Source organism: Emys orbicularis, chromosome 22 (genome assembly GCF_028017835.1).
Source record: "Emys orbicularis isolate rEmyOrb1 chromosome 22, rEmyOrb1.hap1, whole genome shotgun sequence".
Lineage (NCBI taxonomy): Eukaryota > Metazoa > Chordata > Testudines > Emydidae > Emys > Emys orbicularis.
Genome location: NC_088704.1, coordinates 13987035 through 14004478, shown reverse-complemented (window position 1 = coordinate 14004478; position 17444 = coordinate 13987035). Strand labels below are relative to the sequence as shown.

General features: G+C 40.8%; 1 protein-coding gene across 1 annotated transcript in view; it reads right to left on the bottom strand.

The window, feature by feature from the left end:
* The window catches only part of RERE (arginine-glutamic acid dipeptide repeats), a 311393-nt gene that overhangs the window by 179304 nt on the left and 114645 nt on the right, over nt 1-17444 (bottom strand). Inside the window, exon 4 of the mRNA XM_065421264.1 lies at nt 652-757. Within this exon, the coding sequence (XP_065277336.1) occupies nt 652-757 (106 nt within the window). The remainder of the gene's footprint in view (nt 1-651; nt 758-17444) is intronic.

Below are 17444 nucleotides of genomic sequence, written 5' to 3'. Positions count from 1 at the left end.
GGCATCGGCCGCTGTCGGAAGACAGGACACTGGGCTAGATGGACCATTGGTCTGACCCAGTATGGCCATTCCTATTTAGTCCAAAAATCGGTGGGTGGAAGAGAGGGGAAAGAATCAGTTAGCAACGCTTCCAATGAAACACTAACTGTCGTACTATGTGACAGCGAGTACTAATACACATTAAGTACTAATACACTAAATAACCACTCTTCGGCAAAAATTTAGATCTAATACAGTATGTCAGAGGCATCCAAGAGTAAAAGGGGCTACATGATTTATCCTTAACGCAACTTGATCTCATAAATGTTAATCTGTATAGTCCAAAAAAACCTCAAGGGATGCCAATAACTTTACCCATCTGCTGTCTCCAAGTACAACATTAATACATACAGTACAGTAAATCATCATAACTGAGATGCAGCAGATTATAGCTATGGTTAGGGCCCATATGCTGCTAAAATGAACCCAGGCATAGATATTAAAGGACCTCATCATCTGCATTCTAATGTCCGGTTCATACTGACAGCTCTTATCTCACATCCCTATGCAAAAACATTGATCTTGTTTTCCACAGACTGATAAGCACCCCTTGACTCCAGTAAATGTCCATGTAAAAGCAAGTTAAGACTGACACTACAGAGTATGACTCACCGTTCTCGTTGTGTCGGTCCTGAACCAAATGTTGATAGACTGAATCTGGGACTTCCGACTGGCGATAGTACCATTTGACATTCATAAGGAGATGGTCCCGTTTGCTCTGAAAGAGAAGGTCTAAGGCATTACTGAAAAGGAATTGAGATCATGGCTGTCACACTCATCTTCCAAAGCACAGAACTCAAGTACCACTGAACAAAATCTGAGGTAAGGAGAATCAAAAGCAGAAAAATATTCATATAATGTAAAAAACCCCAAGGGCAGTGGTACTTGTAGCACAGAAGGCCTTCATCCTTAATAAGACTAAAGAGAACAAGTGACATCCATTTCCATGCAACGTTAGGTGCGCTTGCTTGACCAGCCAACACCAACCCTGGAAGTGGAGAGTCGGCAGCATCCTTGGGGTCTCACTGCACTCAAGCAATCTTCTTACCCATCAACTTCCAACAAATCCAAAGTAATGTTAGCCAGATACAGAGGAGCTGCAATTAGCTCCTTCTTGGCAGCAAAAAGAATAGAAACCCAATGGGGCCATTTTTGGACAGCAAACTTCCCACAAGCCTTCCCAATGAGACGCTGCTTTGCCCATCACATTGAGGGCTCTTTGTTACATTCTTGTCTGGCACCAAAGATGTCACACTTTAAACCCAACATTTGCAGGCTCTGGATATTCAAGTTCTTTATAAGGGGAGAGATTGAGGCTCACCAGAGAATCTAACCACTGACTTGCTATGTCTATATTTATGAATCCAACCCCCAGTTACCAACTTCTCAACCGGAAGTTAAAATGTAAATACCTCTCACCAAGAGAATAATTTGTAGATAAAGAAAATTATGACATGTATAGAATCTTTGCTTTAATGTGTCTCTGAATCCCTCAATAGCCAATTCTTCCTGCTACTCCAGAACACTTAAGAAAACAGAGGAAGGCCTAAAGGGAAATTAACATTCCTTCAGAATGAGGCAACTGTAAGCACAGAATGTTTATTTTTTACACTGCAATTCTCCTACCAATTCTAAGACCACCCTTCAAATATTTAAATTTAGATTAAAAATATTTATGGATTGTTTAGTCTAAGTTCTTGCTGTCCCTCCTCCCCTTTAGCCTGTTATAACAATGTCTATTATTCTTATTTAATCAAAAACACACAACTTGCAATTAAACACTGTTCTTTAAGTCTCTGGTTAAAAAACACATGTAGTACCATAAAAGGGCCAGCTAGTGGCAGCATTGTGTCAAAAAAAGATCTCCAAACACTATTACTACCACGTGTGCTGTATACTACTTTGACTTAAAAACAGTTCAGAAAAACAAACTGCAATGAAAATGTGTCCAAGCTTTAGAGAAGAACCTGCGCTTCGTTAAAGATTTAAAGAAATAACGTAAAAGATAAATGGCTTGTCTGATGTGCCAGGTTCGCTGGCTACCATCACTATCTCCGAAAGTACCTTAAGTCAGCCCAATCTTTTTAAATCTCAGAGACATTTCATAGACAGAAAGGATAACTGTGGGCCTAAAGGTTTTGTTCTCCTCTTAATGCAAGTGCATAAATTCTCTTAATGGTAATGAGTTACATGCAAGCACTGGGGGAAAGAAAGCTTACCAGCCAGTAACTGCAGTTCTTTGGAAGAGTTGCCTTCTGCATATTCCCAGGTGGGGAAATGTGCTCTCCCAGCACTGCAAACCTTTAGAAACTCTAGGAAAGCAATGCTTCCTGTGTCCTCACCACCACTCCTCACAACACCGAAATGGGGAGCATGAAGATGCAGAAGCAACTCTCGAAGAACAAAACTACAATGTCCTCAAAGTGACCTCTCCATGTTCCCATTTGTAGGATCTAGCAAGCGCCACAACTCCCAAGAAAGAAGCATGAGGATTTTTAATTAAACAAAGATCGCAAAACTGCTCTCCCAAACCAAACCTCCACTACACAAGGTGTACGAGAAAAGAGCTTCAGGTAGAAGGCCTACAGATTTCTACAATGATAATGTTATGAAGGCAGGCTCTCACTGCCATCTTAGCCCTGGCAGAGTGAGCTCTAATAACCTGAGATACTGACACCATAGAAAATGCATAATGTCTCAATGCACCACCTAATCTGGTTAGGTATGAACTGATTGCGGAAGCAAAAACTTCTAATGATTTCCCAAATACCTTAGGACAATCCAAAATCAAAACTCAAACTCCTCTGAATATCTAGGATAGGTAGGCTAGTTTCCCACTGGTAAGAAGGTAGTTTGGGGAGATTAGTGGTCTGCTTTGAGTGGAACACTAGATGCTACTTTAGGTAAAAAATTTGGATGTAACAAAGGAGAACTTTCTCCTCTATGGAAGACCATGAATGTGTTTGCAGAGGGAAAGAACAGCCACCAAAGACCGCCATTCACTTTTCTTGCAGATCTAATTAAAAATGCTGTTGTGAGAGAGGCAGAAGACAGAGCATTCAAAAGGTGCCTCCATTAACTGTCTCAGCCCCATTGAGATCTCACACGGGACAGGTTCTCTGACTGATGGAGATATTAAACAGTCTTTTGAGGGATCCTGCAACCGTCAGATGGCTGATGATTTTACAGTTGTCATTTGATGGTAATGCAGGTAAGTGCTCTTTGATTGAGGACAAGGACAGGCTGAGACAAGATACCATGGGAATAACGTAGTTCAAAATCAATTAAACGAGGGCAGAAAATGGAGACAGGCTATTTGCTGCCCACAGAGAAAACTGTTTCCATCTGGGGGAAACAACACTTTAGCATGAAAGCTTTTATTGGATTGCAGCAAGACAATCCACACTCTTGCAGAACATGCTAGATCATAAATAGTCAGTGTCTCACGAGCCAAGCTATGAGGTGAAAAGACCACAGATTGAGAAGTAGAATGAATTAGAACTCAGACTATCTAGTGATGGTACTTGTGAGAGCCAGGAGTTCCAAGTATTACTCTCATCCAACCCAAGTTGGAATGACAAGAATGAATGAGGCACCTTGTCCTGTCTAATCACCAAAGTAAGTAACAGAATCAGTGGGAAAGTATTTAGCAGATCTATGCTCTAGTCCAACAGAAGCAAACTTGTCATCAGGTTTCTGTCCATCTTTCCTCTGGAGCAAAACAGAAGACACTGTACTTCTGTTTCCTTCAGAGAGAGAGAGAGAGATCTATGGAAAGACATTCTCACCTACAGGACAAGATGATCCAACTGCTTCACAGACTGCTCTGCTCATGTAGTCTGCAACTTAACTTGCCCAAGGACCTGCTTTCTTTGCCAGCAAGGTGGAAGAGCCACAGGATTAGTTCAATGAGTCAGACAAGTGTCAGAGGACCATCTCCTCCCAACACAACGAATATCAGAGAACCCCCTGTTTGTTAAGAGAGTACTGCTGTTGTGTCATCCATCACCATTTGTACTATGTGGTCTCTGAATAAAGATAAAGCAGATGTGAAAGCCTGTTATAGGGCCCACAGCTCTAGAACTTGATAAGGAATTTGGCTTCTTATGGATTCCAGCCACCACGTTCTCACTTGTGAGTGAGTACCCAGCCTAGAATGGAGACATCTAGGATGGCTTCTGATGGAGAAGACTCCTGTCAGTACACTGTCCTTTAGTCCCCAACAAAAACAACAGTTAAGGTGCCTTCATGTCTTCTATGTTCAGAGCACAATTTACTGCCAGCCCATGAGATCCAAAATAACTCACTCCTGATGGTTTGCCTTCAAGAGGGTCATGGCATGGCAAGTGTTGAAAAACCCTTCAGCGGAAGAACTCAGATGCAAGGGTATCAGTAAAGATTTTCTTCTGGCTATCTATGACCTAAGTAGTGGCCCAGAGATTCCCTCTAAGTCTTGACAAGTGCAAGCGTAAATCAGCTAATTGTCCAAGTATGCATACAGGCACATTTCCTGGTCCCTGAGGAATCCTGCCACCATGGCAAAACCCTTCGTGAACACTGCCTAGAAGCTACAATTCCTTTGTCACAACAGCTACCCAGGTAAGCCTCTAATGCCACCCTGGATGGTGCAAAAGCCAATCCTGACAGCACCTGGAATAGGGAGTCCGAATCAGGAGTTACATTCTCCAGATCTGAAGGAGACCCACAACTGGATCACACCAGCACAAAACTGGAACTTAGCTAATGACAGAAGTGAGTCAGCCTGGAGAGAGCCACACCATCACCAGAGATGGAGAGCTTGACAGAATTCTAAGGACACCTAAACAAATACTTTGCCTCAGTTTTTAAATGAGGCTAAGGGGCAGTGGCAGGATGGCTAATGACAACAAGGATATGGAGATAGAAATTACCACATCCAAGGTGGAAGTCAAACTCAAACAGCTTAATGGGACTAAATTGGGGGGCCTGGATAATCTCTATCCTAGAATATTAAAGGAACTGGCACATGAAATTGCAAGCCCAATAGCAAGGATTTTTAATGAATCTGTAAACCTAGAGATCGTACCCTATGACTGGAGAATTGCCAATAGAGTTCCTAGTTTTAAGAAAGGGGGAAAATGTGATCCAGGAAACTACAGGCCTGTTAATTTGACCTCAATTGTATGCTAGGACTTGGAACAAATTTTGAAAGAGAAAGTAGTTAAGGATATAGAGGTGAACGGTAACTGGGATAAAATACAACATGGTTTCACAAAAGGTAGATCCTGCCACACCAGCCTGAAATCCTTTTCTGAGAATGTTTCTAGACAAAGGAAATGCAGTAGATCTAATTTACCTGGATTTCAGCAAGACATCTGATATAGTTCCACATTGGAAATTATTAGTTAAATCGGAGAAGATGGGGATTAATATGAGAATTGAAAGGTGGATAAGAAACTGGTTAATAAAGGGGTGACTACAATGGGTCATACTGAAAAAAACTGTCAGGCTGGAGGGAGGTTACTAGTGGAGTGCCTCATGGATTAGTCTTGTGAACAATTTTATTTAACATTTGTATTACTGACCTTGGCACAAAAAGTGAGAGTGTGCTAATAAAATTTGCGGATGACACAAGGTTAGTAAATAGCCAATACTGAAGTGGACCGGAATATCATACAAGAAGATCTGGATGACTTTGTAAACTAGAGTAATAGAAATGGGATGAAATTTAATAGTGCAAAAGTCATGCATTTAGGATTAACAACAAGAATTTTTGCTATAAGCTGGGGACATCTCAGTTGGAAGTGACAGAGGAGAAGAAAGATCTGGCTGTATTGGTTGATCACTGGATGACTATGAGCTGTCAATGTGATGCAGCCGTGAAAAAGGCGAATGCAGTCCTAGGATGCATCAGTCAAGGTATTTCCAGTAGAGACAGGGAAGTGTTGGTACCATTATACAAGGCACTGGTGAGACTTCATCTGGAATAATATGTGCAATTCTGATCTCCCATGTTTAAGAAAGTATCAGGGGGTAGCCATGTTAGTCTGTATCCACAAAAACAACAAGGAGTCCGGTGTCACCAGATTTATTTGGGCATAAGCTTTCATGGGTAAAAACCTCACTTCTTCAGATGCATGTTTAAGAAAGATTCATTCAAACTGGAACCGGTGCAGAGAAGGACTACTAGGATGATCCAAGAAATGGAAAACCTACCTTATGAGAGGAGAGTCAAAGAGCTTGGCTTGTTTAGCCTAATCAAAAATAGGCTGAGGGGAGATAGGATTGCTCTCTATAAATGTATCAGAGGGTTTCTAAGCATCAGAGGAGTGAAGTTCTGGAACAGCTTTCCAAGTGGAGCGGGGGGGGGGGGGGGGGGGCAAAAAAACCTAGCTGGCTTTAAGACTGAGTTTGATAAATTTATGGAGGGGATGGTATGATGGGACTGCCTACCATGGTTTGTGGGCCATCGACGACTGCCAGTAGCAAAAATCCCCAACTGCTGGAGACAGGACACTAGATGGGGAGGGTTCTGTTACTACAGAGAATTCTTTCCCAGATATCTGCCTGGCGGTTCTTACCCACATGATCAGAGTCTAACTGATCACCATATTTGGAGTCGGGAAGGAATTTTGCCACAGGTCAGATTGGGAGAGACCCCCCCACCTGAGGGGGGGGGGGTCCTTCCTCTGCAGCATGGGGCACGGGTCACTTGCAGGGTGAAACTAGTGTAAATGATGGATTCTCTGTAACCTGAAGTCTTTAAACCATGTTTTGAAGACTTCAGTAACTCAGCCAGAGGTTAGGTGTCTATTTCAGGAGTGGGTGAGGTTCTGTGGCCTGCAATAGGCAGGCAGTCAGACTAGATGATCACAATACTCCATTCTGACCTTGAAGTCTATGAGTCTGGTATTACAGGAAGAGCTGGAGGCAAGTTTGGCACCAAGTAAGCGAGAACCAAGACCTCTGATCTGCCTATCCATTCCAGGTAGCCACAGCAACGTTTATTCTTCCTTGTCTCTGACAACACCAAGTCCCCCAGTGCAAAGAACCAACCAAACTCAGCAACCTCTTAGTTCTGCTTTTCTGTCCCTCAAGCATAAGGGTAAGTACTCATGAATGCTGAGTATCAGTAAGATGCGAGATCCAAGGAGAGTTAGACACCAATTAGATAAAGGCTTCCCATGTAGACAGACAGACTGTGGCCCTAAGGAAATCATACCAGCTAATTCCTATCTGGAAAGTGGCACCATCTAAGTTTCTGGCACCTCAGCATCACCAGACTGACAGGAGCCTGGTTTCCATTCTGGAAGTGGCAGTGAGTTTTCCTTTTAATTGGTACCCAAGGTAGGTGGCAGTTCTGGCACTGATGACTTCTGCTCTCTATCCCCTCACTTCCCAGACAGGAACAGGACCCCGAACAAAGGATGGATCTGGGGACTTCCTGGCTCACAGGCCTCACTCAAGAAGAAGGCTTGGAATCAAGTATGCTTGTACTTTTGTGCCAAAACTGGACCACCAGACTGAACCACCACCAAGGAATAGCTTTCCCCAAGGCACAGGAGGCAGCCATATGTGCGTCCAGGAAGATGGAGGGGCCTGAAATATGCAATTTAAACCTAGTATGTGTTATCTTTTGGATAGGATGTGATGTCCAAAACCAAAAGCCAGAGGTGGACCAGGAATGTGAACTGTGACTACCTACAATTACTGTTCTAAAATGTAACTAAACTATTAAGAGTTTGAACTGTAACAGGAAATCAACAGGAGAGTTTTGGGCAAAAAACCCTATGCCACACACACGATTCTCCAGGCACACAGCAAAGCTCGCCATGTAAAAGAAGAAAATAAATGGCCTCATATGAGCTCAGCTCTGACCATTCAGTGCCATGAGGGGATACTGCTGCAATCCCAAAGGGCACTGCCTTCCTGGAAACCTGGAAAACCAAAGCTTAGCAGCACTGTAGGAGGAGGCATCTCACAAGTGGGGATATGGAGAGGCCACTTTTTTTTTTTTTTTGATAATTTCTTAAAGGTCCACTACACTTTATCAAGTTAAAGACAGACTTGTGGCTAAAAGAGAGAACTAGGAGATTTGGGCTCCATTCCAGTTTCTGCCATGGACCTCCTGTACAACCATGGGCAGATTACTTAATGTGTCTCTGTCCCTCAGTTCTCTGATCCATAAAATAGAGTTGATAGTACTTCCTTCTCTAGCAGGGGTGTGGAGGGTTAATTCATTAATATTTATAAAGAACCCCAAGATCCTTGGATGCAGCATTGGACACGGGTCACTTGCACGTTTAAACTAGTGTAAATGGTGGATTCTCTAATGTGAAGTCTTTAAATCATGATTTGAGGACGTCAGTAACTCAGCCAGAGGTCACAGGTCTATTACAGGAGTGGATGGGCGAGGTTCTGTGGCCTGCAATGTGCAGGAGGGCAGACTAGATGATTATAATAGCCCCTTCTGACCTTAAAGTCTATGAGAAGGTGCTATTAGAAGGTCAAAGTACAATATAAATATACCTTATTTTAAGGCATGTTGCTCGTTGTCTGTTATTTTGGTAGGGAAAAACAGTTATTTTTCAGCAAATCCATGGTTTCATGTAAAGCCTTATTCCCGCTGCTCACAGTCTGCCCACTCCCTGGGTTCATCTTACTTCACCTTCTAATTTGAAAATGACTAGCAGCAGAACTAAGCAAATGGTAGAGATTTGGGTAGAGACTGGGGGAGGGAGAAATCCCCATTTAGACAGCAATTAATTTTGGCAGTCTTTTTACCCATAGAAAGCCAGAAGTCTTAAATATTTGGCTTCATACTGAGTGCCTGTGGCAACCCTAACAGTAACACAAGCTAGCAGATATTCCAGTTCTGTTTAAACTGGAAAATACTTGCCAATACCCATCTACTGGTGTTATTTTCACCCCAGGCCCACTAGTCTCTCTTTTATTTTAGGTTTTATTTTTTCCCTACAATCCACACCTCCAAATTTAATAAAACAAATGTATGTCTGCATCGCATCCCCTTGCCAGTTTCACACAACTCATCAGTTTCAACAAAAAGTGGCACAGAGATCCAGGTCAGCAAGAATTACACACAGGAGGTAGCAATCTACAACCCCTTCGATGCAGCATTTGAAGAGACTCTGGAAAAGATGAACTGACTCAGTGGGCTTGATTTAAAGAAAAAAATTAACCCCCTAAATTGAAAGCCTTGATTGTAGCTTTTAATTTTTCTGGTTGTTGGCTTTGTGATATTAAAAAGGGAAATTACTTCACAGTATGGGGGGGGGGTGCAACTGTGGGCTGAGTAGCAAGATTTATTTAGATTTCCCTTTTACACAAAGGTACCTAACAGAGTTTACATGGTAGTGGCCTGAATTCAGAATATATTTGCCATGTTGCCTTAGCCACGTACCTATGAAATACTTGAAAATGAATCCAACAAAGGAGCCCACCTGTTACAAAATTAGAAGACCACTACACTGCCACGTTAACGGATCAGCGCAGAGCCTGTATTTCAGACAGAGTAACATGTGAGGAAACATTCTCTTAAAATAAATAAATGAGTAATTTAAACATGCATTTCTTGGGCTGATGGCATGGGGCTTCTAATTAATGCACAATGAGGTTAATCAAGCTGATCTCAATGAATCTCGCCTTCTTAATGATGGGAGTAACCCAGACTTGAAAATCATGCTTGAAAATTATGCTAACAAACTTTTAAAATTAGTTAGAGGAAGGAATGATGCCTACCAAAGGAGACCACAATCATGAGCACAGGTTATTGTGGGGTTATCCCCTTAAAGTAATTAAATATAGTAGTGGTTGTTTTTTTTTAAACGATGGTGTCTTCAAAGGATACTGATAGGGTTAATTGAACAAAAAGTCGCCCTACACTGAACCCTGCCACTCGATTTCAGGAACAGTACTGACTGCTTTAGATTGATAGTTCCAATTATAGTCCTGAAGAGGCAAATAAGAAAAGGGAGGGGGGGGAATTAGAGGGGCTTTTATACTATAGAAAAAAGTTTTTCTTCTCTGTCTTTACCCTTTCTATGAAACTCAGAGGCACGAATAATACACTTTTAGAACTTCACAACTGGGGTGGGAAAGAAGGTGGAATTAAATATTTGGTTGCATAACCAGAGTTTCAAAGTTCTGTGGATAATCACATTTGCAGACATCTTTTGGGGTATGGAAACAAAGCACCAATTTCCTGTGCTTTGCACCCCTAAAAGGAAAATTACTGCAGTAAAATGGGCACTTGAAATGCAATTTAAAAGAAAGAACAGGGTAGAAGCTCTGCCAGCTGACTAACCCGTCAGCCAGACGAGAACTGAATGTACAGACACCATGTTTCAAAATGGAGGGGCAAAATTTACTCCAAAATGCTGACTCGTTCCTTCTTTTGCATCATGCAGTGCACCTATATGGCAGGACAATGGCTGCAAGCAGAATGTAGAAACAACAAAACACGTTGTTGTTTACAATCGAGATGTGCAAATAACTGATTCTATATAAATCCCTAGACAGATGATGCAACTAAAAATACGCTGACATACTAATTTGCTGCAATCTTTGCTCCACCAATATCAGAAAGTATTTTTCAAATCAGAGCTACCCTTTCAGGTCTCTTGTTACAGTGATTGCGCTTTTTGTCCAATTAATTTAAAAGCATAATCTTGAAAATTGTTCTGAATGTCTACTCTCCAGCAGGGCATTTTTTAAAAATCTGATCTTCCACTCTCACTGAAAATATAAAATGTCTATGAGAATCTTGTTCCTTACAATTATATCAGTCTTTGCAACAAAATTCCTAGACATACTGTACTGAATGCCAAGTTTCCAAGTCAAACTATAGTCAGTTACAGAGTAGATTGTACCACGATGTCTCAAGATGCCAACTTTTGTGACAGCCTTTTTTTTTTTAGGAAGCGTGTGCACACACCAGAACAAATGTCCTCTTGTTAACGAAGTGTTACATAGATCTTTTAAAGACGTTCATACGAAAACTACAGACAGGCGGATATTTATGAAATTCAGAACTAGCATGCATCTTGAGAATGGCAACTGTTTTTAAGTTTCATTTTATTGAATTTAGAAGGTTCTCTTTGCCGTTTAGCTTCTCTCTTTCACTAAATAAAAACTGTGTCATCTACTGCTGGAATATTTCAAAATAAAAGAGCATGTAGGTTTTTCCAACCACAGATACCGAAAATAAAGACTATACCTGGCTTGTAAATAAAACATGTTACTGTTAGCAACCAGTTTGCAACACAAACACTTAATCCATTTCCATGTGAAATAAATTATCCCTTTATTCTGGAGTATGAACTACAATTCCAAATAGCCTATAAAAGTGGCACAAGTATTTTCTGGGTTCAATTAAATTAATTTGACAAATCAAAAATAGCGAGCCTCTTTTTTAACATAGACGTTTTTTAAAAACCTAGCTATTGCACATTAATATTCAAATCTCTTGTAAAGCTTTCACAGGGTCAGAATCTCTTCCCAGGGTTATGATTAACAAATTGTGCAAACGGTCACAGATGTCCCACAGATCCTCTCCAAGTGTTTAAGCAGTTTCTCTCATTACTTGCCCTATTTAGTTACTATGTTAAATCACAAGTAGCTTTGGAAGCAATATACAGTACATTGGAGATGACAGATGGACACGCTGGATTCAGTGAGCAGTAGCTATTTAAAAGCGGCAAACTGGAAGGTGGAAAACAAGGAAAAGGAAAATTTCTCCCTCCTTTAAAATTCCTATTCAGAACTGAAATCCTTTACACAAAAAGATCAGCTGATAAATTCTAGGGTAAGAGATGTTAACACATTAACTTAAATGTTTAAAAATAACCTCCCCCTTTAAAAGAAACACTTTACATGCTGCAATGTGCAGACGCTCTGACCCACAAAACTAGTTTTTAAATTGACATTATCTTTCATTATTGTGGATTATTTGCATGTATTAACAATCTTTTGGACAATGTTTGTCTCTGAAAAGGAATCATTTTTTGTTCCAGGAAACAGTTCCAATTATGCTTAACAACACAGAACGGACCTGTCTTTAATCAAAGGGCAGTAGATTTGGCTTGCTTCACTGATTGATTTTTTTCCCCTGCGTGTAGAATTGCTACCAACGTTTTGTCTCCTGCAGTAGGAGAAATTACTTCACTACTTGCTTATTTTCAAATGAAAACCAGGAATACTTTTATTAACCCTCTGGAAAAAAATCAAAGTCAGAAGGTGAAGAGCTTGTGGCAGGCATGTATTTTCTTCCTGTTTTAGGCTGAAAGTGTTGGTTCCAGGCTTCCTCAAGGTCACCACCGCACCCTCAGGACAGCACTTTCTGTACTCTTGATTTCTTGACTAAATTATGAAAATACCAAACAGCTGTTTATAAACCAAAAACCCAGCTTGGCAACATAAAGGTCATCTTTAGAACTCAAACACGTGCATTTTTAGAGAGTACTCAGCATATTTATTTAGAAATTAATATTGTTCACCATCAATTCTATAGGAACATGAGTGGTGATGCAAATTATTGCTAGTAAACATAGTAATATTGCCCAAAAAATTAGAGTGCTCAGGATTCAGCAAGGAAGACAGACATTACCGATATTAGTAAGAGTATTAAATATGGTGCTATTTAATCTTCCCTGCACCTCAAATGAAAACTCAAGGAGGCTGCCTTTTGGCTCCTGTCCTCTTAACCTGAACCAACACAAAGACTGCAACCTTTAAACCTGTTAGTGTTATCTAATGACTGTTCCATCTACAAGAGCTTTTCTAATAGAAACATGCCTTGATGGCTTATCTCAGTGCACAAGCCAGGCCACAAAGAACCGTCGGCTTGATTGAGCACCGTAATGGAAGGCAGGAAATGAGAAGGCTTGGTTAAGCCGCGGATAATCGATCAGCGTATTCAGTGAAGTGTGAGCTGAGCTAGGAATAAGCTGCTTGGGGTATCAAATATTGCTGTTTCCAGAGTAAAGTCCTATTTCTGTGATCTATATAGGAGAAATAATAATTTATTGACAAAACAATATAGGATTTTTTCACGTCTCCCTCTTGACATTTTATGATTGTTTACAGCAAAAAATTCTCTCTACCCCCTCTCCCTACAACTTTAATAGATGAAACTGCTTCTGGAATTCATGAAGCCACTTCAGTATGGTGCAAATTTATTCATGGCCTTGTTTGTCGTTAACTCTTAGAAATCTATGAAATATTATATTTGCCTCTTTCTCCCCCTCAAAATCCAAACATTTATACTTCTCTACATACAAACACACACAGACAAATCTTTGGGAGCATACTATTCCTAAAGACTACATAAGCATGGTTACATAGTTAAAACACCGTTTTTCTATCTACACATACAAGACAGAGATTCCTTGGGGCATGGCCATGCTGCCCACAGTTTGGACTACGGGAATGTGAACAGCAGCATACCCCAAAATCCTGCACTGTAATTCCCTTGTGTGGATGTGGTAGGTACAAACTTAAAGGTCCCTAGTAGTACTGTTTGAAGAGGACCTGGGAACCTTTAAGTTCTCGTCCACAGCGTCCACAGAGGAGAGTTACTGCACAGCACTTTGCTGCGCCCAGCAATTCATGCCCCATAGTCCGAATTACGGGGCAGTGTAGACATGACCTTAGTTGATGAGAATTACACTAAGTGTAAAAATCCTACATCTGAATTTCTATAAGATTTAAACCACTGCTGTTCGGAAACACACGTGTATTATATATAAAGCGTGTTTTAGTTTGTGTAGAACTGGTTCCGCTTTAAATCATCATAAAACGGTGTACAAATCCCATAAACTGCTTTGAAAATGTCAACCTACATACGTGCATGCACACATTATACAACTGTTGTTGTTACTGTTGCCTTAAGCCTACACATTTGAACGCATGAGGATTTCTCTTTAGTTTGGGGTTACAAGGAGAATCAGAATCAGTCTTAAAATGGGACTATAACTGCAATCTCCACTGCTCCCTCTCCATGACACACATACCCAATTCTTGCAGAGATGGAGCTGAAACACTAGTTTTTTAGTTCCTATCTGCTACTTCAGATGAAGAAAGAGCTCTGTTGACCATTAGCTACAAAAAGACCCTCTTACTCATCTGACACTACAGCCAGGTAATAAAACAACAACATCTATCTCTTATGTAGCACTGCTTCTCACTACAGCTACATGTACAATTACAGCTTATTTTATTCAAATAGCACCGTCTCAAGGAAATGTATTAACTCTATGGGAAATATGTAGGTATAACGAACAAGATAAAAAGAAAATTTCAAATAAGTATTTTTTTTAAACGACTAAAGCAGGGGTAGGCAACCTATGGCACGTGTGCCAAAGGCGGCACGCGAGCTGATTTTCAGTGGCACTCACACTGCCCGGGTCCTGGCCACCGGTCCGGGGGGCTCTGCATTTTAATTTAATTTTAAATGAAACTTCTTAAGCATTTTAAAAACCTTATTTACTTTACATACAATAGTTTAGTTATATATTACAGACTTATAGGAAGAGCCCTTCTAAAAACGTTAAAATGTATTACTGGCACGTGAAACCTTAAATCAGAGTGAATAAATGAAGACTCGGCACACCACTTCTGAAAGGTTGCCAACCCCTGGACTAAAGCAAATAAACACTAATTTACCCTGAAGGCAAAGGAGACTGTATCTGCAAATGTTCAGGTCAAACCAGGCTTTCTAAGCAATAAAAAGATCTTTTTTTTAAATGGGCGCTGGGTGCAACCTTCACTGTGAATAGGCTTCCACCTGTCCTTAAGGCCATAGTTACACTACAGAGCTTACAGCGGCACAGCTGCCTCCTGAAGTGCTACTACTGCAGATGCTCTGCGGCAATGGCGGAGAGCTCTCCCATTGACTTCATTACTCCAGCCCCTACGAATAAACGTCGCTATGTCAGAGAGAGAAGTTCTCCCGCTAACATAGCGCTATCCACACCGGCGCTTAGGACCCTAGTCCAAAGCGGCATTATGCATTGATGTCAATTTCTCAGTGCAAAGCATTCTCCCAAGACAAAATAAATCCTCCAATCAGATACCACCTTCTTGTTTAAAGCAAAAAGCTACTTCAGTTACCTTAAAACTTGCATCCCCTATAGACTTATTGTCTTTCTATTCACTAACATGAAATCAGCTAAGATTAGAGAAACCACATTAAAGAGACTGCCCCTGCCCCAAAGAACTTACAAAGTGTTATACCTAAGGGTACGTCTACACTTACCGGAGGGTCCGGCGGCAGGCAATCTATGTTCTGGGATAGATTTATCGTGTCTGGTTTAGACGCGATAAATCGATCCCGGAAGTGCTCGCCGTCGACGCCGGTACTCCAGCTCGGCGAGAGGAGTACGCGGCATCGACGGGGGAGCCTGCCTGCCGCGTCTGGACCCGCGGTAAATTCGGACTAAGGTACTTCGAATTCAGCTACGTTATCAACGTAGCTGAATTTGCGTACCTTAGTCCGAAGTGGGGGCTTAGTGGGGACCAGGCCTAAGAAAGTTGCATTAAATCAACAGTTCAGGGGCTCAAACTTCATCAGTAGAAGGTTCTTCTAAGGGATTAGAGTACTGGATTAGCTCAAAGTATAAGTATTTTGAGCCACCAACTCAACTACTTTCACACAGGGAGATAGGAAGCTCAGTATTTATTATTATTTATTTGTATTATTGAAGCACCAAGGAATCCCAGTCATGAACAAAGAGTCCATTGTGAAAGTGTTTAATACATTAAAGCAATTCTTATGAGACATCCAAGGTTAACTCCAAACAATTCACATCATGACAAAAAGAGAACTCCACTCCAAAGACAGTACAGCAAACTGTTTGATGAACATCAATCTCACAAACAACCAATTACATGAACCTCTTTTCCTCAGATGGAAAAAAACTGCATGTGAAAGTGGTGTTGATTCCTCATTCCAATGCCTTCAGTGCATTGGAAATCGCTTTGCAGAGAGTTGAACAGTAAGAAGAAACTGATGCAGTGCACCATACTGCTACCTACGCACCATAGTTACTATAATTTTGAGGTGTTCAGTTTTATGAACTTTATGATTTTATTAACTCCTCAACCCCCAATCATAAAATAGGAATTCTACTGTATTCTGAAAGACAATCCTCTCCAATATACTATTAGGGTGACCAGACAGCAAGTGTGAAAAATCTGGTGGGGGGTAATAGGAGCCTATATAAGAAAAAGACCCCAAAATCGGGACTGTCCCTATAAAATCGGGACATCTGGTCACCCTATATACTATCAAGGTAACACCATGCACAAAGAGCTGGTTATTGTTGTGAGAACATATTCACTCTTTAGCCACCCCCACACTGCTTGTTGCCATAAATGGAGTTGGTTAGTTTCACAGCAGGGTTCTCTGTCTGTTTGGTTCCCAATGAACAGAAGAAGTGTGTGTGTGTCAGTGATTCCGCTCAACATCAGGGGAAAGCTGGCATTGATTATGCAGAATATCAGCTTGTGCATATTGGTGGATCTAGGGACATAGGAGGGAAGGAGAACATAAAGAAGATTCAAGAGAACATTTGTACAGCAAATATACATTCCCCTGCAGTGTACAACCCAAAATGACAACAATGTGCATTTGGAGTGAGACTGATCCTAAAAAGAAGTAAAACTGAGTAGGCCTAGTCTCATGGTCCAACCTTGAAAAAATGCTAAAAAGAAAAACAGCATAAACAGTGAACAATAAAATGGACTGCGAAAGTGTTATTAATTCTAACAACACACAATGTTGATAATAGAGGCAAAGGTTTTTTTAAAATAAACTAATTTGTTTGGTCAGCGTTCCTTTAAGGTACAAAGCTATTAAAGCATCAAACACAAAGCATACTGTTGTATACAAAAACCAAATAGAGCAGGAGTGTTTCAAGAAATGTGTTGTTTAGGTTACTGTTACAGGTAAAACGGTATTTGCAGAACTGCATATTCTGCCATATGTGTAGAACTTGCATGTAAGTCACATGAAAACAAGTGCAGACTAGAGCGGATAAACCAAATGGGGGGTGGGGAGGAGGGGAGAAGGGACAGTCAAGCCAGCACTGCTTTTAATATACTTATAATCTGTTTATGGATATTTTAAACTTAGTTTGATTTAATCTTTCACCCAAAAAGAGGTTTGAAATTTGTATCCAATTTAGTTTTTTATTATTAGAAACCTACTTTATTATTAGGGCCTTTGCTAGGTTATTTAACACTGGCCAAATTGCCTATACAGCTTAACTGCCGTTCTGCAACAGACAAATGTTTAACCTAGAAGCAGGCAAAACAAATACATCTTCTAGATTTAGACTCCAGCCTTTAATCCCAGCACCACACCCTTTAATTACAAAGGGGGGGAAATCCTTTGAAAAATTCACTGC